The sequence below is a fragment of the Bos grunniens genome, chromosome 29, assembly GCF_055505025.1.
Source record: "Bos grunniens cultivar Pamir isolate PY7600 chromosome 29, Bosgru_T2T1.0, whole genome shotgun sequence".
Taxonomy (NCBI): domain Eukaryota; kingdom Metazoa; phylum Chordata; class Mammalia; order Artiodactyla; family Bovidae; genus Bos; species Bos grunniens.
This window is the reverse complement of record NC_141193.1, coordinates 23,147,342-23,172,855: the sequence shown is the minus strand read 5'-3', so window position 1 is coordinate 23,172,855 and position 25,514 is coordinate 23,147,342. Positions and strand designations below refer to the sequence as shown.

The 25,514-nt window shown below is 39.6% G+C and overlaps 2 protein-coding genes across 2 annotated transcripts; both read left to right on the top strand.

Moving 5' to 3' along the window:
- The first annotated feature begins 12,031 nt into the window (after window positions 1–12,031).
- LOC147342286 (olfactory receptor 8A1-like) lies at window positions 12,032–12,976 on the top strand. The gene has a single exon (XM_086385493.1). The coding sequence runs from the start codon at window positions 12,050–12,052 to the stop codon at window positions 12,974–12,976; it is 927 nt and encodes a 308-aa protein (XP_086241619.1). The 5' UTR covers window positions 12,032–12,049.
- A 10,994-nt stretch (window positions 12,977–23,970) lies between these two features.
- Window positions 23,971–24,915, top strand: LOC147342285 (olfactory receptor 8A1-like). Its single transcript, XM_086385462.1, has one exon. It carries the CDS (start codon window positions 23,986–23,988, stop codon window positions 24,913–24,915), a length of 930 nt encoding a protein of 309 aa, XP_086241588.1. The 5' UTR covers window positions 23,971–23,985.
- Window positions 24,916–25,514: the final 599 nt, after the last annotated feature.

Below are 25,514 nucleotides of genomic sequence, written 5' to 3'. Positions count from 1 at the left end.
ATGATAATATTTTAAGCTAGCACTTATTAAGTGGTTACTTACGTGTACGAAGAGCTATGTGACTATATTTTTATCCTCATTTTGTAGATGAGACAACTGAGTTAAGTAACTCATCCAAGTCCCAAAACTGCTGAGTAGCAGCCAGAAGGTGAACTTGGGCAGTCTGCCTCTCACGGTTTGCACTGGTAACCACCACGTTACATGACTGACCAGGCACACACTCACTTTCCTTTGGTGTAGATCTGTAATGCTATACTTCAGTGTCTCTTGTCCACAATGGTCCTGGGAAGAAAATGACCACATCAATAGAAGAGGACAGCTTTGAGTTCAGAACTCTCTCCTCCCAGTCTGCTCCAGAGAATCATAACTTCTCATTTATCTTGTATCTCTTTCTGTCTTGAAGAGCTTGATTTCCAATTACTAACTTCCCAAAACACCCTCCAGCTACAAGGAAGAATATTGTGCCCTTTCCTGACTCGTGGATAACAGGAGAATAGGCAGTTTTATTAGGATTGTAGATCTCAATGACTTGATTATTTAGAAACTCCCTCAAGACCATTTTCTGAGAGATTATTTTCCCAGAGGAAGAAATGTTTGCTTATAACCTTGATAGTGCTTAATTTGGCTTCTAGAGACAGTTTCTTTCAACAAACACTGATCTGGTACAATTAATAGAAAAATCACTGTGATAAAAATGGCTGTCATCACCATTTCTTGAATATCCAATACTGTGCATAACACAAATCCTTTACACTGAGTTCTGGCTACCAAGATCGAAAACACCATACACATATATTATTTATTTCTCACAATAATAATATTCATTTTAAAGGTAAGTTGCTCAGAGGGACATTGTGTTTCAGAGCCCACATGCCTGGATCTATCTAACTCCAGGTACTTATTTTGTAATCACTAGTTTAAACTTCCTTCCGGTGAGAGCTGCTGAAATCCATAAAGCAATGTCCCTGCCTTCACAAATCTGGCAGTCTGTTGGAAAGTAACAAATATGCAATGACTTTAATAAAAACAAGAAGTGTATCAAGGAAATAGTAACACCAAGGGCTATATATACTCATAAAATTTAGGGTAGGACACTCAATAATGTATTTATATTCCAATTTATTTCAAGAAGAACTGCACTGTATCTAGTTTTAACAAGGAAATTTTTGTGATTCCCTGCCCTTATCTTCTCAAGGGGTGTAAATTTAATGGTAACAAAGAATCTCTATCAGGTAACTGCTTTCAACTTCTGCCAGGAGCAGCCTTTCTCTGAATTAAAACTCCCTTTGGCTGTCCCTGCCTTCCACCCACTTTTTTTTTTATATATGTTTTTTTTCTGTTTATTTATTTTACTTTACAATATTGTATTGGTTTTGCTATACATTGACTTGAATCCGCCATGGGTGTACGTGTGTTCCCCATCCTGAACCCCCCTCCCACCTCCCTCCCCATCCCATCCCTCTGGGTCATCCCAGTGCACCACTCACTTTTCATCGAATGCTCCTCTCTATTGACTTCCCAGCTTCTCAGGCTCACAGACTGAATCCTGTTAGATAAGATTCCCAGTGCAGTGATACATCCAAATTTGTTCTTCCTCTCTGGTTTGTTTCTGTCTTTATCTTCTCCTCCCCAACACAAACTTCTGCCTTGTCAAAAATTGTTTATCCTTTGTCTTGATCTTTCCATCTTTTCTTACTTTCTTTAATATCAAGCTTACATACTCAGAATTTTGACCTGAAAAGACTCAGGAAATTACCAAATCCAGTGTTTCACAAACATGGCTAAGCACCACAATTTCCTAGAGTGTTTATTAAAAAGAAATTCTGAGACAAGTGAGGGAAATTAAGAGATATAAACTTCCAGTTGCAAAATAAATGAGTCGTGGGTATAAAATGTACAGTCTGGGGAATATATAAGATAACTATACTGTCTTTGTATAGTGACATATTGTAGCTCGACTTACTATAGTGATCACTTTGAAACATACAGAAATATCAAATCACCATGTGGTGTAACAGGAGCTAACATAGAGTGGTAGGTCAGTTACTCTTCCAAAATCAACAAACTCATAGAAAAAGAGATCAGATTTATGGCCCCCAGAGGCAGGGGCTGGGGCAAGGAGTGGGGGTAGAGATGGATGAAGACAGTCAAAAGGTACAAAGTTCCAATTATAAGATGAGTAAGTATTAGGAATATAATGTACAGTATGATAAATAAAATTAACACAGCTGAATGTTATATATGAAAGTTGAAAGTAAATTCTGAGTTCTCATCACAAAAAATTTTTTTCCTATTTCTTTAATGTCATATCTATATGAGATGATAATTATCTATAGTGATGATAAGTTATCACTAAATGTATTATAATAATAATTTCATAATGTAAGTCAAATAAGTATGCTGTACACCTTAAATATATACAATGCTGTATGTTAGTTATAGCTCAATCAAACTAAAAGAAGGAAAAAGGAAAAATTCTGGGCTCCACCCACATCCTCTGAATCAGCATGTCTGTGGGTATAAATGGCAGCCATATTTTTAAACCTTCTCTAGTGGTTCCAATGCCAGAAACTTGCATATCCACAGAACTGATACTTATCCACATCTTAGAGACACAGAGAAGACCCAAGGGAGTAAAGCCAGTTGCCCAGGGTCACAGATCTAGTTCACATCTCCAGGTTTCCAGCCTCTCCTGGTCCATGTTTCCATATGACCTTCAGCTTGGCAGGCACACAAAGAACAAGCTATAGTAATCAGACTTCTGATTTCAAGTATAGCAGAACAGCTATTATCACACTTACCCTGTGACCATAAGCAACTATCAGACTGGAGATAATATAAAGCAACTATCTGCAAGCTTTGGGAAGCAGACAGCACAGAGATGAAATTCTTGAGAGAAGGCAAGAATGTAAGGTGACTGACACATTCATCCTAACTTTCTTCCTAATGACAATTTCCAAACAAAGCATAGTGAAGTGGAACCCAAGCAAATTACAACAGTCTGTACGAGTAGAATAAATAAAGATCAATGCTCAAGGATGCTAAGATAGCTGAAATTTGTGGGGCAAAGTATGGAGATGAAGAACCCAAAGATAAAGACCTCCAGGCATTTGCATACCAGGAATTAGGATGAGATCTGAAACTGATACCTTCGAAGTAAGAGCTAGTCTTCAGACTAAGGGCAAAACTGAACTGGATCCATCTTAGCAAAGCCTGAATTCAGATCTCAACAGGATCGAGGTGATCTAGTAAATTACCTGCAGCCAAGGACAAACTCGAACATTCTGTAGAGAAGAATAACATGATCTACAGTCTGTACAGTATATTCCTGACGTCCATCATCATAAAATGAAAAATTACTATAAATGCAAAGAAGCAGGAAATTATGACCCATTATCAAGAAATAGAGCTGTTATAGGATTCCAGAAATCCTACTCCTGGGCATATATCCAAAGAAAACCATAATTTAAAAAGATATATGCACCCTAATGTTCATTGCAGCACTATTTACAATAGCCAGAACATAGAAGCAACCTAAATGTCCATCGAAAGAGGAATGGATAAAGAAGATTTGGTATAAACAAAGAATGGAATATTACTCAGCCATAAAAAGAATAAAACAATGCCATTTGCAGCAACACGGATGGACTTAGAGAGTGTCATACTGAGGAAAATACATCAGAGAAGTATAAGTATCATATGATGCTTTTCATGCATGGAACCTTAAAAAATGGTAAAATGAACTTATGTAAAAGCAGAAATAAAGTCACAGATGTAGAAAACAAGCTTCTGGTTACTGGGGGGAAGCAGGATGGGGGGAATAAACTTGGAGATTGGGATTGACATATATACACACTACTACATATAAAAGAGATAACTAATAAGGACCTGCTGTATAGCATGGGGAACAATACTCAACAATTTGTAATGACCTATATGGGAAAAGAATCTAAACAAGAGTGCTGTACATATACACTCTGTTTCCTTTGCCGTACCCCTGAATCTAACACAACATTGTAAATCAACTATACGCCAATAAAAATTTTAAAAGAAACAGGAAAATGTGACTCATAATCAAGAAGAAAAAATATTCAGTAAAATCAGATCCACATGTGACCTGAATGTTGCTATTAGCAAAGACTTTAAAGTAGCTTCTCTAATTATTTAGTATTTAAATTTAGTTGAAAGAAATACAAAATTAACTAACAAATGGCAAATTCCAACAGATCTATTAAAACAGTAAAAATAAAGGAGATTTTTCCAAAAAATTCAAAACTGAAAAATACAGTATTGGAAATTAAAAATTCATTAGGTTGACTTAATAGCAGGCTCAGCACAGCCAAAGAAAGTTTTGCTAAAAGCAAAACAGAACAATGGAAATTATCATACTAAAATGCAGATAGAAAAACGATAAAGACCACAGCAACCATAGACTTTAGAACAATGTCAACATATGTGTAATCAGAGTTTCAAATGGTGGGTTAGGTGAGAATTGGAGTAAATAGAATATTTTTAAAGATTATAGATGAAAATTTCCATGATTTCATGAAATAATGAACCCACAGAATTTTTTTTAAAAGCCCAGAATTGGTTTTAGATTATCTTATTTACAAAGCAGAAATAGAGACACAGACACAGAAATATGTCTGAATGTATGGATACCAAGAGGGAGTGGTGGGATGAATTGGGATTTGGGATATATACATTATTGACAGTATGTCTAAAATAGATAACTAATGATAACCTAACTGTGTAGCACAGGGAACTCTATTCTGTGCTCTATGGAGACCTAAATGGGAAAGAAATACAAAAAAGAGGGGATACATAATGTATACACAGAGCTGATTTACTTTGCTGTACAGTAGAAACTAAACATTATAAAGTAACTATACCTCAATAAAATTTTCTAAGTGCTTAAGATGGTAAAATGTATGCTATATGTTTTTACCACAACAAAAACTGAAGCAGTTTCTGTTCTTTCCTAGGAAAAAACAGCCCAGGAAACCATAAGCAATATGAATATAAAATACACCACACCTAAGCATATCATACTTATACCAATGAAAACCAAAGAAAAGAGAAAAAGTCTAAAAGCAATCATGATAGAGGGGACATTGCTTTCAGAGGAGCAAAAAATATAACTGATCTGTTACTTAAAAACATAAGTCAAAGAACATTGAAATTACATCTTTAAAACTGAAAGAGAAAAATCAGTTCCATATTCTATTTGTGGTAGCATATTCTTCAAAAATAAAAAAGAGAGAAAAAATCTCAAACAAATTAAAGGTGAAAGAATTTGTCCACAATAAAGCCTACACTACCAAAAAAAAAAAAAAAAAATGAGGGGCAGGAGGGATCAGTTCAGTTCAGTCGCTCAGTAGTGTCTGACTCTTTGCAACCCCATGGACTACAGCACACCAGGCCTCCCTGTCCATCACCAACTCCTGGAGTTTACTCAAACTCATGTCCATTGAGTCGGTGATGCTATCAAACCATCTCATCCTCTGTTGTCCCCTTCTCCTCTCGCCTTCAATCTTTCCCAGCGTCAGGGTCTTTTCAAATGAGTCAGGTGGCAAATATTGGAGTTTCAGCTTCAGCATCAGTCCTTCCAATGAACATTAAGGACTGATTTCCTTTAGGATGGACTGATTGGATCTCCTTGCAGTCCAAGGGACTCTCAAGAGTCTTCAACACCACAGTTCAAAGACATCAATTCTTTGGCACTCAGCTTTCTTTATAGTTCAGTTCTCATACCCATACATGACTACTGGGTAAACCATAGCCTTGACTAGACAGACCTTTGTTGGCAAAGTAATGTCTCTGCTTTTTATTTATTTTTATTTATTTATTTTTTAACTTTACAATATTGTATTGGTTTTGCCATATATCAACATGCTTTTTAATATGCTGTCTAGGTTGGTCATAACTTTTCTTCCAAGGAGTAAACATCTTTTTATTTCATGGCTACAGACACCATCTGCAGTGATTTTGGAGCCCAGAAAAATAGTATGCCACTGTTTCCACTGTTTCTCCATCTATTTGCCATGAAGTGATGGGACCAGATACCATGATCTTCGTTTTCTGAATGTTGAGCTTTAAGCCAACTTTTCCACTCTCCTCTTTCACTGTCATCAAGAGGCTTTTCAGTTCCTCTTCACTTTCTGCCATAAGGGTGGTGTCATCTGCATATCTGAGGTGATTGATATTTCTCCCAAAAATCTTGATTCCAGCTTGTGCTGCCTCCAGCCCAGTGTTTCTCATGATGTACTCTGCATATAAGTTAAATAAGCAGGGTGACAGTATACAGCCTTGATGTACTCCTTTTCCTATTTGGAACCAGTCTGTTGTTCTGTGTCCAGTTCTAACTGTTGCTTCCTGACCTGCATACAAATTTCTCAAGAGGCAGATCAGGTGGTCTGGTATTCCCATCTCTTTCAGAATCTTCCACAGTTTATTGTGATCCAGACAGTCAAAGGTTTTGGCATAGTCAATAAAGCAGAAATAGATGTTTTTCTGGAACTCTCTTGCTTTTTTGATGATTCAGCGGATGTTGTCAATTTGATCTCTGGTTCCTCTGCCTTTTCTAAAACCAGCTTGAACATCTGGAAGTTCACGGTTCACATATTGTTGAAGCCTGGCTTGGAGAATTTTGAGCATTACTTTGCTAGTGTGTGAGATGAGTGCAATTGTGCAGTAGTTTGAGCATTCTTTGGCATTGCCTTTCTTTGGGATTGGAATGAAAACTGACCTTTTCCAGTCCTGTGGCCACTGCTGAGTTTTCCAAATTTGCTGCCATATTGAGTGCAGCACTTTCACAGCATCATCTTTTAGGATTTGAAATACCTAAATTACCTTGAAAGAAAAAGTTTAATTTTAAAAATCTCATTATAGTCATTTTCATAGGTAATTTATTACTGAATGCATCTTTGAGAAGTGCATATTCTTATAAACATATTTCCCTTATAAATGAGAATATATGGAAAAGAGTTCTCATTAATTGGGCACAAAAGTAATAGCAGTCTGCAGTGTTGAAATTTGTTATTTGATATTGGAATACAGTCTTATTAATATAGTCTACATTCTTGTTTCCCTCATCCTCCTGCCATTCTACACTGTCAGGCTACAGATGCTAAAGCAGAGTGACAAATTTAGCATTCCTTATCAATTAACATTTCTTTAGTGAAATTATTGTTTTTAACACAAATATTCCAATATGTTTTTTAAATGTTTTAAAATAAACATTTCAAGTCTAGTTGATTATGTCTTATGGTGAATAACTAATAATGAGTAATTTTCCTAATGATAGTGACTGTTGATGATGAAGGCAATGACCGAGATGGTTGTGGCTGTGGTGGTAGTGGTGGCGATGATGATGATGGAGTTATTGGTGGTAAATTCTTTAAATAGAAGCATTAAGTACTAAGTTTCTCAAGCAGCAAGTTGACTTCCCCAATAAAAGGAAAATTAACACATCTGGGGGAAAGGAAAAAAACAAACAAACAAACATGGTTCCCAGCACAGCTGTAAACCAAGACTCTAATTGCTCTTTACTGAGAACTCCAGTCTCTGAAGTGACTACATCCCAGGAGAAGGTCCACCTATATATGTAAACAGACTCCCCCCAAGTTTCCCAATCCCAGGCACCTATTATTCATGATAGCTCTGGCCCCTTTGAGTAAATTTAGGACTAGATATAAATCTAAATGGTCCTCTCATTTCCTGACATTTATTTCCTGACTGTTGAAACCAAGTCATTCACTAATATTTCCAGGAGATTATCTTTCATTTTTCCTTAGCACAGGTACTTAATTATGATTTAAAGCAACTGTATCAGAAAAGTATTTCTTTCATAAACTCCTATATCTATTGAGGCTATTTTCAACCATATGTTTACCTTCACCTCTAAGTAATTTTTCTTTGTGTGCCGTGTTCTTATGGGCAGCAATCCTGAGCCTCTGATGGTCTGCTAGAACTGGAGGTAATAATTGTGGTGACTGATATTAAGTATGGGGTCATATTTTCCTATTTTATATTATTAGATGATATGGGAATCAATAACTAAGTCAATGCTGTCTAGGATTTTCCCATCTGCACTACACTCGATGAAAGCTGTTTACTGTACTGCTCTGTGAAGCACTATGATTTCTGATAATGGTATATTCTAGGTGGATTTTCTATGTTCTTAATATTTTAAGAGGTGGAAACTGATTAGAAGGGCATATATAGATATGATATTTTCTATCTGTTGTTGCTACCTAGGGGAATTTTTCTTCTTTGTAACAAATGAAAATAATATCTAAAAATCTTAGCTACCTCTGACAATAGTTATTATGAAGTTAACAATTGAACCACCAATAAAATAACATTTAAAGTTTTCAGTGCAATGTAGCTTTTCTTGTCTTTATCCCACATCTTAAGAATTTAAAGACTCTTATACCTCTTGAGTGGAGGAGGAAATGGCAACCCACTCCAGTGTTATTGCCTGGAAAATCCCAGGGACGGGGGAGCCTGGTGGGCTGCCATCTATGGGGTCACACAGAGTCGGACATGCCTGAAGTGACTTAGCAGCAGCAGCAGCAGCATACCTCTTGAGAAACCTATATGCAGGTCAGGAAGCAATGATTAGAATTGGACATGGGACAACAGACTGGTTCCAAATAGGAAAGGCTGTATACTGTCACCCTGCTTACTTAACTTATATCCAGAGTACATCATGAGAAACGCTGGGCTGGAAGAAGCCCAAGCTGGAATCAAGATTGCCAGGAGAAATATCAATCACCTCAGATATGCAGATGACACCACCCTTATGGCAGAAAGTGAAGAGGGACTAAAAAGCCTTTTGATGAAAGTGGAAGAAGAGAGTGAAAAAGCTGGCTTAAAGCTCAACATTCAGAAAACAAAGATCATGGTATCTGATCCCATCACTTCATGGCAAATAGATGGGGAAACAGTGTCAGACTTTACTTTTTAGGGCTCCAAAATCACTGTAGATGGTGATTGCAGCCATGAAATTAAAAGACGCTTACTCTTTGGAAGGAAAGTTATGACCAACCTACATAGCATATTCAAAATCAGAGACATTACTTTGCCAACAAAGGTCCATCTAGTCAAGGATCTGATTTTCCCAGTGGTCATGTATGGATGTGAGAGTTGGACTGTGAAGAAAGCTGAGCTCCGAAGAATTGATGCTTTTGAACTGTGGTGTTGGAGAAGACTCTTGAGAGTCCCTTGGACTGCAAGGAGATCCAACCAGTCCATTCTAAAGGACATCAGCCCTGGGTGTTCTTTGGAAGGACTGATGCTAAAGCTGAAACTCCAATATTTTGGCCACCTGATGCGAGAGCTGACTCATTGGAAAAGACCCTGATTCTGGGAGGGATTGGGGGCAGGAGGAGAAGGGGACAACAGAGGATGAGATGGCTGGATGGCATCACTGACTCGATGGACATAAGTTTGAGTGAACTCTGGGAGTTGGTGATGGACAGGGAGGCCTGGCGTGCTGCGATTCATGGGGTCACAAAGAGTCGGACACTACTGAGTGACTGAACTGAACTGAACTGACTGATACCTACAAAAGGGCATCCAGTGGTTCAATGGTAAAAAAACCCACCTGCAGTTCAGGAGCTGCAGGCAACATGGGTTTGATACCTGGGTCAAGAATATGCCTGGAAGAGGGCATGCCTACCTGCTTCAATATTCTTGCATGGAGAATTCCATGGACAAAGGAGCCTGGCTGGCTATAGTCCATAGTGTCACAAAGAGTCGGACACAACTGAAGTGAGTGAACATGCCCTCATATACCTAGAGAAACATATATAGCTAGTGCCAGACTTATTACTGTTATAAGAATCAAATGAGACAGCGTATTTAAAGCACTTACATTAGAAGCAGGTTAAAAATGTTTATATATATATATATATATATATATATATGCTTATACACGTGTATAATATATATATGTATGTGTATAGGTATATATATAGATATATATATACACTTATATACATGTATGGAGTAGGAAATGGCTACCACTCCAGTATTCTTGCCTAAGAATTTCTGGAACAGAGAAGCCTGGCAGGCCACAGTCCATGCAGTCACAAAGAGCTGGACAAAACTGAGTGACTGAGCACAATACACATGTAAGTACATATATGCATCAAAAAATCTAAAATGATAGCCTTGACTGCTGCTAGCCTCCAAGGAGCAAGAAAGTGATATTGTATTTTTGCTTATTTGTGTTTCTGATTTTCTACAATGCACATATACGGCCTTGATAACTTTTTTAAATGCATCTGAAACTGACAATAAAATCTATCCACTATGTCCAAAATTCAATATATGAAGTTTACTAAGTAATAATAAAGTGCTACACACAAAATAACCTACAGCAAAGCGACACAGTTCACTGACAATGAAACACACTGGTAGTCAGAAGTCTGAGGTTTTAGACCCAGTTCTGTGTCTTGCTTGGCTTTATGACTTAGGGTAGTTGAATTTTTAGCCTTCGTTTTCCTAAAGAGGAGGGAAATTATAGCATTTGTATTTTTTATATGCTGTGCACAAGCTAACGCATCCAGTGTAAAGCACATTCCACCACAACATTGCTCCGAGCTGTAGGTGTGCAGATTTCTAAGGCTACACACTTGGGCCAGGGGAAGAGCTCAAGATCAGAGGAAAGCAAGTCCTTGATAATTAGGAAGCCTCAGGAAAGTCACTGTTGTCTGGTACTGTGGTTTTCTTAATGTGAACATGGGTTTAAAACTTGTGCTCTTAGATATATTCATTCACATACCCAAGACTTGTGGGACAAGTTAATGAGACTGACCTCGAAGAGCATTATACAAAAGATACTAACTGTATAAGTAAGCAATTAAAACAGTGCAAATTTAAGGGTTTTAGCTTAAGAAAGACCTGTCAGAGAAGGGATATCTATAGATATACTCAGCAATGATAATCCATGCTTCTTACAGAAGCATGTCTATAATTTCAGTACTTTGTCATTAAGGAGATAATGGGGCCATGATTTGATATTATGATCTAAAAATAGATCTAATAATAATAATATTGAGATCTTACTCTAGACTATAGTAGGTAACTATAGAGGTTTGTCATCAGGCTTCATGATAGATGAATTTTCATGAGAACCTCTCATTAAAAAGTGAGTGGAAAGCAGCCATCAACACTTTTTAAATGCTCCAGGTGGTTATAAATACAAGAAATGGAATTGCCTTGGGCATGATTTGATAAAAATCTAAGAACAAATTCCAGACACCCAATGACAACTCACATTTTTATAGGAACTGACTTTTTGAAAAAAGTATTTCTAATTATGCAATATCCCATACTACTTTTGCAACCAACTTTGGAATTAGTATTACTATTATTAATATATTCATCTTTCAGTTACAGAAATTTACCTTTAACTAAAAGATACTGATATGGTAACCCTTTCATCCTAGTACTGCATCAATTTGAGATAAGTATTCATATGTTCAAAATAAATGAATATTTAAGACTTGCATAGACCACAGGGAAATTTCATTTGTGAAGCAAATACATCTCCAACTACAAAATATGAATTCTACTGCTTATTACGTACATGATTGAAGTTTTCAGACTTGAGCCTGCATCAGCCTTTCCTGGAGACAGTATGATACACAGATCACTGCATCCCATCCCAGAGTTCCTGACTTCGTAGGTCTGGGGTGAGGCCTGAGAATCTGCATATCTGATGTCTTCAAGTGACGCCAATGATGCTGGCCCAGGGACTGGACTTTAAAACTCACTACTCTAGGATGTTTCAGAAATGTGCATATTGTAAAAGTTCTCGATCTTGCCCCCTTTTCCTCTCATCTCCATGATCTTTGAAATACCTAGGGTCTGGTCTTCCTCCCAAAAAACAGCAGGATGAGGAAGCACTCATCAGAAAGAATCCCAGGATCGCTCAGCTGGCCTGAGATGCACAAACTAGCTTGACCAAGCAAAACATGATGTGGGCTTTCACAGAGATCTTCATTTGTGTCCCCACAGGACACCCAGCCAGAGAAGAATGGCAGAAAATCAATCCACAGTGATAGAGTTCATTCTTGGAGGTTTAACAAATCGGCCAGAGCTCCAGCTCCCACTCTTATTCCTCTTCCTTGGGATCTACTTGGTCACCGTGATAGGGAACCTGGGCATGATAACCCTGATTTGTCTGAACGCTCAGCTTCACACCCCCATGTACTATTTCCTCAGCAACCTGTCCTTGGTGGATCTCTGCTACTCCTCTGTCATTACCCCTAAGATGCTGGTGAACTTTGTGTCAGGGAAGAACACTATCTCCTATGCAGGGTGCATGGCCCAGCTCTACTTCTTCCTGGTGTTTGTCATTGCTGAGTGTTACATGCTGACAGTAATGGCCTATGACCGCTATGTTGCCATCTGCAGACCTTTGCTTTACAACATCATCATGTCTCATCGAGTCTGCTCCCTGCTGGTAGCTGGGGTCTATGCCATAGGATTCATTGGTTCAACCATAGAGACTGGCCTCATGTTGAAACTGTCCTATTGTGATTTCCTTATCAGTCATTACTTCTGTGACATCCTCCCCCTCATGATGCTCTCTTGCTCTAGCACCTATGACACTGAGATGACAGTCTTTGTTTTGGCTGGATTTGACATTGTAGTCACCAGCTTAACAGTCCTAATTTCCTATGCCTTCATCCTGTCCAGTATCCTTCACATCAGCACTACAGGCGGAAGGGCCAAAGCCTTCAGCACGTGCAGCTCCCATCTTGCTGCTGTGGGGATGTTTTATGGAACAACTGCCTTCATGTACTTGAAACCCTCCACGGCTAGTTCCCTGGCCCAGGAGAACGTGGCCTCCGTGTTCTACACCACAGTGATCCCCATGCTGAACCCCCTGATCTACAGCTTGAGGAATAAGGAGGTGAAGGCTGCCATGCAAAAAACTCTGAGAGGAAAAATGTTTTGATACAAATGTTATTATTCTTTTTCAATTTTAAAAATAAGTTGCTAGGGATCCCAGAGGGAAGCCCCTGAATGCTCACCCACCCAGAATGGGAAACTCTCCCTTCTCTGCATGGCTGGGTGACTGCACCTGCCTCTTTCCTTCTTCCTTCGCCCCTCCTCTTTCTCTACTCTCATTTCTATATGAAGCTGCTGCTAAATTGCTTCAGTCGTGTCCGACTCTGTGCGACCCCATAGATGGCAACCCACCAGGCTCACCTGTCCCTGGGATTCTCCAGGCAAGAACACTGGAGCGGGTTGCCATTTCCTTCTCCAATGCATGAAAGTGAAAAGTGAAAGTGAAGTCACTCAGTCATGTCCGACCCTCAGCGACCCCATGGACTGCAGCCTACCAGGCTCCTCCATCCATGGGATTTTCCAGGCAAGAGTACTGGATTGGGGTGCCATTGCCTTCTCCATCTATATGAAGCTAGCTGATATCAAGTTCTTTTTTTATTATTTGGGATCTATTTTCTTTCTTCTGTCCCTTTGGTAAACTCTATTGTCTTAATTGTAATTTAACACAAATTTTACATTTTCACAGGCTCACAGATATAGAGAACAAACTAGTGATTACTACCAGGGAGAGGAGAGAAGGGAAAGCAAGATAAGAGTAGGGGATTAAAGACACAGACTGCTACATGTGAAATGAACAGGTAACAAGGATGTATAGTACAGCACAGGGAAAGATAGCCATTAGTTCACAGTAACTTTAAATGCAATAAAGTATAAAAATATTGAATCACTTTGTTGTACATCTGAAACTAATATAATATTGTAAATCAGCCACACTTCAATAAAAATTAAACTTTCATCATTGAGTTTCAAAGTCAACCACTTTTTTGTTATCTTCTATGCTGTCATCTGGAGAATCAATGGCACCCCACTCCAGTACTCTTGCCTGGAAAATCCCAAGGACGGAGGAGCCTGGTGGGCTACAGTCCATGGGGTCGCTAAGAGTCAGACACAACTGAGCGACTTCACTTTCACTTTTCACTTTCCTGCATTGGAGAAGGAAATGGCAACCCACTCCAGTGTTCTTGCCTGGAGAATCCCAGGGAGAGAGGAGCCTGGTAGGCTGCCGTCTATGGGGTCACACAGAGTCAGACACGACTGAAGCGACTTAGCCGCAGCAGCATGTAGAAAGTATTACTCAATTTCATTTCTCCTTTTTGCACTTGGGAGTATACAAGGCAGAGAGGTGAATTGAAAGTCACCAACAAGTGACGCCCAGAGCATTTCTCATCTAGACTTCCTCCTCTCCACTCTCTCACTCCTTTCTCCCGATCTCTACCAAAGGAGTTGTACTTGATTCCTTTATGACTTTCTTAGTAACAATAATAATAATGCCAACATGTTTAGGGAGGCTTACTCTGAGCTATACAACTCTTCTAAATGCTTTACATGCATGATTTCAATTACACCTCACAACAGTTCAGTTCTGTTGTTTTCCCCATGTCACGTGGAAAGTGGAAACTTGGTTTAGTAACTTTCTCAAGATCACACAGCTGGTAAACAAAGACACTGAGATGCAAACCCAGGTCTAAGTGACTTCAGGACTCATACTCTTGGCTCTCAAACGTTCCTTTTGCTTTAGCCTGGCACATCGCCTTCTGAACAGCCTATTAAGCCTGCCGTTTCAATTTCACATGCCCCCTGAAACCAGTTCCTCAGAACCCCACCTTTTGTCATGTGCCCTAGCCTCTTCCTATTTGTAGACAGCTTCTTCGGTAGAACTAAGGGGAGATTACACTAGAGTAACACACTAGTTCGCCTGGTACTTCACCACTTTTAGCACTGGAAGCCCCACACCCTGGAAAATCCCTTGGTCCCACACAAACCAAGATGGTTGGTCACCCAGATTATCCATTGCTGCAAACCCTCTTGCCCTGCTTAATTAACTCAGAGATCTACTGCCAACCTCACCCAGCAAATCCAGTGGCAATGAGACAAAGTTTCTCCCCACTCTCCTTGCTTTATACCAATATCAACGATACATGTTTTAGACTCAGCAGCCTGACATAATGCAAACACCTTATACAGTGTAGATATCTTCTTGTCATTTCTAGCTAGTTTTGGTATTCTATTGTTTATATCAGTGGTTTATTATGGGAAACTGGGATACTCCAGTTTTCTCAAGCAGAAATGGCATTAACAGAGGAAATGACTTGGTACTTTTTTTTGAATGACTACGGAAAGGGTGAGGGTGCCTCTCAAAGTGACTTCACAGCAGATGTGATCTACTCATCAAGAAGCTCCAGCTTCCACTGTGATCAATGCCACCCTGACAAGTGGCCCTCATACTCACAAAATCAGTAAAGAGTAACTGAACCCAGGGATTGAACATCACCTGGAAATTTGTTAGAGACACAAATTAGGGGTTCCTGCTCCACACCTACAGAATTATGGGGTGGGCCCCAGCAATCTATATTTTAATAGATCTCCTGTTGATTCTGTTATACACTAAAAAGTGAGATCTTCCTCACTCCCACCCTTAAAATTTCACACAAAAAACATTGAATTAGTGAGAACTAATTTACTTTGGCCACCTGATGCAAAGAGCTGACTCACTGGAAAAGACCCTGATGCCAGGAAAGATTGAGGGCAGGAGGAGAAGGAGGCGACAGAGGATGAGGTGATTGGATGGCATCACTGACTCAATGGACATGAGTTTGAGCAAATTCCAGGAGATTTGCTCCTGGTGTGCAGCAGTCCATGGGGTCACAAAGAATCAGACATGACTTAGCAACTGAACAAGAAAATTCACATCCATGACTGTAGCTACAATGCAATCTGGAATATGGAATTTTCAGCTTTTTAACCTGACTAAAAGGTGAGTAATTGAGAGAGCCATTCCAAAGTGTCCACTCTACTTATTTTTCATGGGGAGGAGGGCACCCCAGGCTGGGGTGCAGTGTTAGAATAACCTCTTTTGAATCTTATGCCCCTGCACCATCTTCCTGCTGAAATGAAAACAGCACTTCTTTTTCCTGCTTTTCTTACACATTTTCCTGTTTATCTGAATATATAATAATTTTTGATATGATGCTGCAGATTTGTTGACTTAACTGTTTTTTATTTCTTTAAAATATCTTTATTTTGGCAGCCAGTTAAGCTACTTGAGTGTCTTGATGTTTCTGAGGCTTAATATTTAAGTTTTGTTAGTACATATCAAGTACAGCTTTTATTCTAGAACAAATTTAGCACTGCTGCTGCTGCTAAGTCGCTTCAGTCATGTCCGACTCTGTGCGACCCCAGAGATGGCAGCCCACCAGGCTCCACTGTCCCTGGGATTCTCCAGGCAAGAACACTGGAGTGGGTTGCCATTTCCTTCTCCAAGGCATGAAAGTGAAAAGTGAAAGTGAAGTTGCTCAGTCATGTCTGACTCTTAGCAACCCCATGGACTGCAGCCCACCAGGCTCCACTGTCCCTGGGATTCTCCAGGCAAGAACACTGGAGTGGGTTGCCATTTCCTTCTCCAAGGCATGAAAGTGAAAAGTGAAAGTGAAGTTGCTCAGTCATGTCTGACTCTTAGCAACCCCATGGACTGCAGCCCACCAGGCTCCTCCGTCCATGGGGTTTTCCAGGCAAGAGTACTGGAGTGGGGTGCCATTGCCTTCTCCAAATTTAGCACTAATGTTAAGTAAAACTTCTGAGCACTCCAGGGACTGCTACAGGTTTTAAAGTTGATCTCCTTACTGGCTTATTGTTAGTAAGTCTTGTCTGACTCTTTGCAACCCCATGGACTGCAGCATGCCAGGCTTCCCTGTCCATCACTATCTCCCACAGTTTGCTCAAACTCATGTCCATGGAGTCGGTGATGCCATCCAGCCATCTCATCCTCTGTCGTCCCCTTCTCCTACTGCCCTCAACCTTTCCCAGCATCAAGATCTTTTACAATGTGTTGGGTCTTCTCATAATGTGGCCAAACTACTGGATCTTCAGCTTCAGCATCAGTCCTTTCAATGAATATTCAGGGTTCCCAGACCTGTGTAACTCTGATAATCAATTATTAACTTAAAGTTTCCAGTTATTTATTCTTTGCTCAACTTCATGGAGATGTCTTAGAAACACATGGCCTAGACAAAGCTCGGACAAAGACACAAGAACTCATTTCTGTCCTTCTTTCCCTGTGGCTGCCTATGCTTTACTGGCCATTCCATCTACTTCAACCTCCCAACATTTTGCTCCACTCTTCTCAACTCTTCAAAAATGTTGTCCTTTTTTTTCATATACCTTCTTTGGGCCATGATCTAGAAAGTGTCCCCAGACAAATAGGGTAAATATAAAGCTCCTATCATTTGTTCCTCTTCTGTCTCGGGTCATAATTCAGCATCAATGTTGTCCAATGTCTGAAAGCACTTATTATATATATATATATATATATATATCAATCATCCAGTTTTTCATTGCTTATGGTGGATGGCTTATGGAAAGAACACAATTCAGTCCATAGCACACACCCACAAGTGAAAGAATATTATTACAGTCTACAAAAATGAGTTAAGACACATTTCAAAAATGATACAAGGTGTGAAAGAGAAACAAAACTCAGAAAAATGCAATAATTGTACAATAGCTCAAGAAACTACTAGAAATAAAAGGAAAAATAATTTAGGAAATTAAACTGAATTAGAAGTAATAGAAGAGCCAATAAACCCAACAGGTGATGCTTTAGGAGAACCAGAAGGTGGAAAGGGGGGATTAAAAAAAAAGAAAAAAGAAATGAAGAAATTTATGGGGAGAAACAAATGTGAATACCAGGCAAAGGAGAGCTAATCTTTGGTGAGTAGGAGCCACAAAGAAGAAAAGTAAAGCAAGGGACAGAACAAACAATGAAAACTATAATACAAGGAATTTTCCCAGTTTTAAATAAAGATACATACAGATATACAGAAAGAGATGGAGATGGATATTTGAAGGACATATTGAAAAGAAATATCACACCTAAGAAAACTGCTGAAGAATGAATATCAGAACGTATCCTCAAAAAATTATTGAGAACCAAACAGTACAAATTTTTGAGTTCTTGTTGAAAGACCTATAAACAATAACTAACCCAAAAGCAATGAACCCCTTTAGCGCCTAATTTGTAGCCTTGAAACACCATTGCATACCTGCATGCTCACTTGCCCAGTAGTGCCAGACTCTGCTGCCCCATTGGCTATAGCCCACCAGGCTCCTCTGGGATTTCCCAGGCAAGAATACTGGAGTGGCTTGCCTTTTCTTCCTCCAGGGGATTTTCCCAAGCCAGAGGTCAAACCTGTGTCTCTTGTATCTCCTGCATTGCAGGTGTATTCTTTACCACTCTGCCACCTGGAAAGCCCTTGAAATACCATATCAGGACTAAAAGTAACCAAGTTTCTTGGAGAAATGGTTGATTTCTAGTCTGAAATTTATGAGAAAAGTTCAGAACATTGTCATATCAGCTAGTAATTAATATTAGAGACTAACTGTACTATGTCCAAAAGACTTAAGAGACAAACTGAAAAGAATTCCACAGGCCAAAGACTGAAAATTTTGAGCAACAAAAGGATAATAATTTCAATGGACCGAAATACATAAAATATGATTAAATTAGTGAGATTATAAAGATACTACAAAAAAACAACCAATCATCTTTAGAAGATAATAAGAAACCAAGTTATCTTAAAATTAAAAAATGAAGGTGATGTGTTTTTATATGAACTGTGGTGGTGGATACTCAAATTTGTGCATGGTAAAAATTTGCAGTGGAGTAAATGTACACACCAAGAAACAATTATAAATAAAACTGAGGAAATCAGAATAAGATCAGTGCATTGTCTATGGCAATGTGCGGTATTCCACATATGATAATTTGGAAAATGTTACCATGGCAGGAAACTGCATAAAGGGTACACAGGATCCCTCTATATTATTGCTAGACCTACATGAGAATCTACAATTATCTCAAGAGGAAAATTTTAATTTGAAAATCATCATTAGTAACATTTTCATAAATGATGTATTCCTGAATGTATTCTTGACAACTGCATATTCCTATAAACATGTTTCTGTTATGAATGATAATATATGAGTGAAGAGATCTTATGTCTACCTATTTATGCACCTCAACTCCTGCCATTCGAACACTGTTGGTCTACAGGTGCAGCAACGGGGTGACAAATTTAGCATTCCTTATACATTCATATTCCTTTACTGAAATTATACAGTGTGTTTTATTAAAAACCTTGAGTCTGTATTAAACCCTTTAAAACAAACATTTTAAGCCTATTGATTATGCTTGATGGTGAATAACTAATGATGAGTAACAAGCTTAATGGTAGTGATTGATAATGGCAATGACGGTAATGACAGAGGTGGTTGTGGTGGTGGTGCAGTGTTGGTTCTGGTACTGCTGCTGCTGATGATATAGTTGTGGGATGTTTAATGTTTGAAAGGAAGCATTAGACTATAGTTTCTCAAGCAGAAAGATGACCCTCCCAATAGAAGGAAAATTAACACACCTGGGAGACAAAAACATAATTCCCAGCACAGGTGCAAACCAAGACACTAATTGCTCCTTTACTAAGGTCTCCAGTCTCTGAAGTGACTGCCTCCCAGGAGAAGTCCTGCCCACATATATATATGGCACTTCTTGTTTCTTCTCTCTCTATATATATAAAAAGACTCCCGAGTCTCCTAAGCTGAGGGACCCATTTTTCATGACAGTGCTGATCCCTTTGAGTAAATTTAGGACTAGATGTAAATCCAAATGGTCCTCTCATTTTCTGATATTTACTTCCCAACTGTTGAAACCAAGGCATCCTCTATAATTTTCAGGGGACTCTTATCCATTTTTCCTCAGCACAGGTACTTAATTATGACTTACAGCAATTGTATAAGAAATATATTTCTTCCATAAGCTCCTGTTTCTAATGCATTCTATTTGCAACTCTGTATTTATCTTCATCTCTTTTTTTTTTTTATCTTCATCTCTTAACATGCTTCTTATTGTTTTCAGAGGTGGAAATTGAGTAGAAGAGAATATGTTAAGATATTTTAATCTATTGTGGCTACCTAAAGGAACTTTTTCTGCTTCATAATAAGTGGAAATGATATTCAAAAGTCTTAGCTATCTCTAATTCTCTCTCTTCATTAGTTATTATGAAGTTAACAATTTAAACAATAACTTAAAATGTAAAGCTTATAAATTCAATGCAGGTTTTCTTGTCTTCACACCATATCCTTAGGATTTAAAGATTCTTGGATCACAAAAAAACTGTGGAAAATTCTGAAAGAGATGGGAATAACAGAGCACCTGACCTGCCTCTTGAGAAATCTATATGCAGGTCAGGAAGCAACAGTTAGAACTAGACATGGAACAACAGACTGGTTCCAAATAGGAAAAGGAGTACGTCAAGGCTGTATATTGTCACCATGTTTATTTAACTTATATGCAGAGTACATCATGAGAAACGCTGGGCTGGAAGAAGCACAAGCTGGAATCAAGATTGCCAGGAGAAATATCAATCACCTCAGATACGCAGATAACACCACCCTTATGGCAGAAAGTGAAGAGGAACTCAAAAGCCTCTTGATGAAAGTGAAAGAGGAGAGTGAAAAATTTGGCTTAAAGCTCAACATTCAGAAAATGAAGATCATGGCATCCGGTCCCATCACTTCATGGGAAATAGATGGGGAAACAGTGGAAACAGTGTCAGACTTTATTTTTCTGGGCTCCAAAATCACTGCAGATGATGACTGCAGCCATGAAATTAAAAGATGCTTACTCCTTGGAAGAAAAGTTATGACCCACCTAGATAGCATATTCAAAAGCAGAGACATTACTTTGCCAACAAAGGTCCGTCTAGTCAAGGATCTGGTTTTTCCAGTGGTCATGTATGGATGTGAGAGTTGGACTGTGAAGAAGGCTGAGTGCCAAAGAATTGATGCTTTTGAACTGTGGTGTTGGAGAAGACTCTTGAGGGTCCCTTGGACTGCAAGGAGATCCAACCAGTCCATTTTAAAGGAGATCAGCCTTGGGTGTTCTTTGGAAGAAATGATGCTAAAGCTGAAACTCCAGTACTTTGGCCACCTCATGCGAAGAGTTGACTCATTGGAAAAGACCTTCGTGTTGGGAGGGATTGGGGGCAGGAGGAGAAGGGGACAACAGAGGATGAGATGACTGGATGGCATCACTGACTCGATGGACGTGAGTCTGAGTCAACTCCGGGAGTTGGTGATGGACAGGGAGGCCTGGCGTGCTGCGATTCATGGGGTCGCAAAACGTCGGAAACGACTGAGCGACTGAACTGAACTGAACCCCTAGATAAGAAATATAGTTACTGCCAGAGTTATTATTGTTATTACAGGAATCAAACGACACAACATATTTTAAAGTGCTGCAGTGAAAAAAGTAGGTTACAACATTTTTTAAATACACATGTGCTTACACACATAGGTACATGTATGTATTGAAAAAATGTAAAAAGACAGTCTATTGCTATTCTCCAAGGAACAGGAAAATGGCACTGTATTTTTGCTTATTTGTACTTCTGATTTTGCACAATGCAGATGTACTGCCTTGGTAACTTTAAAAAATATATCAGATATAATTGACAGTAAAATCTATCATTTGTGTCCAAAAATTCAATAAATTAAGATTACTAAATAATAACAAAGTGCTACACACAAGACAACCTACAGCAAAACAACATAGTTTACTGAAAACAAAAGCAGACTGATAGTCAGAAGTCCTGGGTTTTAGACCCAGTTCTGCATCTGTGGCTTATTTAACTTTTAGAGCTTCTGTTTCCTAGAGAACAGGAAAATAATACAACATTCCTCTTTTTTATATGCTGTGCACAATCTAAGACATCAAGAATAAAGCATGTTCAACCACAACATTACTTAGAGCTATAGGTGTGCAGATTGTAAGGCTACATGCTTGGGCCAAGGGAAGAGCTTATGATCAAAGAAAGCACTTTCAGTTCCCAGTCCTTGGTTATTAGGAGGTGTCTGAAAAGTCACTTCTTGTCTGGCACTTCCGTTTTCTCAATATGAAAGTGGAATGAAAATTCTTTGCTAAACACGTTTGTCTTTCTACTCAAAACCTTTCAGAGGAATTGAGATTGATCTTTGATGAGCATTACACAAAAGCTGAAAGTGAAAGTCACTCAGTCGTATCCAACTCTTTGCATCCCCATGGACTGTAGCCCACCACGTTCCTCTATCCTTTTGATTTTTCAGGCAAGAATACTGGAGTAGGTTGCCATGTCCTCCTCCAGGGGATCTTCCTGACCAAGGATGGAACCTATGTCTCCTGTGTTGCCTGCACTGCTAGGTTCTTTACCATCTCAGCCACCAGTGGAGGTCTTCCCCCAATGGATCAGCTGGAAACGAATCAACCTGCAATGCCCGAGACACAAGAGATGCGGGTTCCATCCCCGGTTTGGAAGATCCCTTAGAGGAGGAAATGGCAACCCACTCCAGTATTCTTGCCTGAAAAATCCCATGAACAGAGGAAGCCTGGCAGGCTACAGTCCAGTGGATTGCAAAGAGTCGGACATGACTGAGCAACTAAGCACAGCAGCACACAAAAGTTAGTAGCTGTTTAATGAGCAATGAAAATAGTGCAAACTTAGGGTTTTATCTTAAAACATAAATAGATAGATGAGGAAAGGGATATCTATAGGTATCATATCCTGCAATGATGATCCATGTTTTCTTACATCCATGTCTATAATGTCAATACTTGGTCGTTAAAGAGAGAATGGCTTCATATTATGATCTGAAAATAAAAACAACAACAATAGTGAGAATAGCTATTGATTACTTCCTCTAGACCAGCAGTCCCCAGTAATTTTGGCACCCGGGACTTGTTTCATGAAAGACAGTTTTTCCACAGATGAGAGTCAGGGCAGAGAAGGGGATGGTATGGGGATGATTCAAGTGCATTGCATTTATTGTGCACTTTATTTCTATTATTAATACATCAGCTCCACCTGAGATCATCAGGCATTAGATCCTGGAGGTTGGGGACCCCTGCTCTAGACAATACTAAGCACCAGCACCAAGGCTTTACCACAGACAGATTAAATGAGAACCTCTGTGGACCGAACACAGCCATCAATACATTTTAAATGCTCCAGTTGACTATAATTATACAGAGTTGAAAATGATTGCTTTAGAGCCTAAAATCCAGGAAAAAACTAAGAAAGAATTTTTGACACCTAATGACAACTCACATTTTTTTATGGGAACTGACTTCTTGAAAAAATAATTTTCTAACTATGCATTATCCCACATTATGTTTACAACTCCCATAGCTCTTGACATCACTAATTTCTTCATTTTTAGATGCAGAAATTGACTTGTAACTCAGTGATACTGTTGTATCTACCATATCCACCTAAAACTGCATCAGTTTGAGACAGGTTATCATATGTTCACATTCAGTCAATATTTGGGTTTTGCACTGACGACATGGGAATTTCATTTCTGAAGCAAAGTACATCTCCAACTACAAAATATGAATGCTAGCACTTATTACCTACAGGATTGAGCTTCTCAGATTTGAACCTGCCTCAGCCTCACCTGGAGACAGTGTGATACACAGATCACTGGGCCCCATCCCAGAGTTCCTGACTTGGGAGGTCTGGGGTGAGGCCTGAAAATCTGCATCTCCAATGTCTTCAGGTGAGCAAGCAATGCTGGAGCAGGGACTAGACTTTAAGACCCACTACTCTAGGATATTTCAGAGACATGAATGTGATAAAAGTTCTGGATCTTGCCCCATTTTACTTCTCATCTCTATGACCTTTGAAATACTCAGGGTCTGGTCTTCCTCCCAAAATTAAACAGCAGCATAAGGGATCATTCATCCCAAAGGATCCCAGATTCACTTAGCTGGCCCTTGATGCTCAAAACTAACTTCACCAAGCAGTGCAAGAAGCAGCCTTTCAGGTAGTTCTTCTCTCTCATCCCCACAGGACCCGCAACCAGAAGGGAATGGCTACAGAAAATCACTCTACAGTGACAGAGTTCATTCTTCAGGGTTTGACAGAGCGACCAGAGCTCCAGCTCCCACTCTTACTCCTCTTCTTTGGGATCTACTTGGTCACCATGATAGGGAACCTGGGCGTGATAACACTGATTTGTTTAAATGCTCAGCTCCACACTCCCATGTACTATTTCCTCAGCAACCTGTCCTTTGTGGATCTCTGCTACTCCTCTGTCATTACCCCTAAGATGCTGGTGAACTTTGTGTCAGGGAAGAACACCATCTCCTATGCAGGGTGCATGGCCCAGCTCTACTTCTTCCTGGTGTTTGTCATTGCTGAGTGTTACATGCTGACAGTGATGGCCTATGACCGCTATGTTGCCATCTGCAGACCTCTGTTTTACAACATCATCATGTCTCATCAAGTCTGCTCCCTGCTGATGGTTGGGGTTTATGCCATGGGGTTCATTGGCTCAACTATAGAGACTGGCCTCATGCTGAAACAGTCCTACTGTGAACGCCTCATAAGTTATTACTTCTGTGAAATCCTCCCCATGATGAAGCTAACATGCTCTAGCACCTACCATGTTGAGATGACAGTCTTCCTTTTGGCTGGATTCAACATCATAGTCACCAGCTTAACAGTCCTAATTTCCTATGCCTTCATCCTGTCCAGTATCCTCCGCATCAGCACCACAGAGGGAAGGTCCAAAGCCTTCAGCACCTGCAGCTCCCACTTTGCAGCTGTGGGGATTTTCTATGGAACAACTGCCTTCATGTACTTGAAACCCTCCACGGCCAGTTCCCTGGCCCAGGAGAACGTGGCCTCCGTGTTCTACACCACAGTGATCCCCATGCTGAACCCCCTGATCTACAGCTTGAGGAATAAGGAGGTGAAGGCTGCCATGCAGAAAACTCTGAGAGGAAAACAGTTTTAAGGCAAATGTTATTATTATTCTTTCTCAGTTTTAGAAATAAGTTGTTAGGGATCCCAGAGGGAAGCCCTCTGAATGTTCACCCAGATGGGATGGGTAATTGCCCCTTCTTTGGGTGACTGGGTGACTGCTCCTGCCTCCTTCCCCCTTTCTTCCCACCCTCTCTTTCCTCTAATTTCTGTTTGAAGACAGCTGATGTTGAGTTCAAGTTTTCTCTCATTGGGAAACATTTTCTCTATTCTGACACTGAAAGATGAACTCCCCATGTTGGTAGGTACCCAATATGCTTCTGGAGATCAGTGGAAAAATAACCCCAGAAAGAATGAAGAGACAGAGCCAAAGCATAAACAACACCCAGTTGTGAATGGGACTGGTGATGGAAGCAAGGTCCAATGCTATAAAGAGCAATATTGCATAGGAACCTGGACTGTTAGGTCCACGAATCAAGGCAAACTGGAAGTGATCAAACAGGAGACGGCAAGAGTGAATGTCGACATTTTAGGAATCAGTGAACTAAAATGGACTGGAATGGGTATGAATTTAACTCAGATGACCATTATATCTACTATTGTGGGCAAGAATCCCTTAGAAGAAATGGAGTA

Bases quoted from the DNA above. Each gene is read 5' to 3' on its own strand.
- LOC147342286 (XM_086385493.1), top strand. From the start codon at position 12,050: ATGGCAGAAAATCAATCCACAGTGATAGAGTTCATTCTTGGAGGTTTA.
- LOC147342285 (XM_086385462.1), top strand. From the start codon at position 23,986: ATGGCTACAGAAAATCACTCTACAGTGACAGAGTTCATTCTTCAGGGT.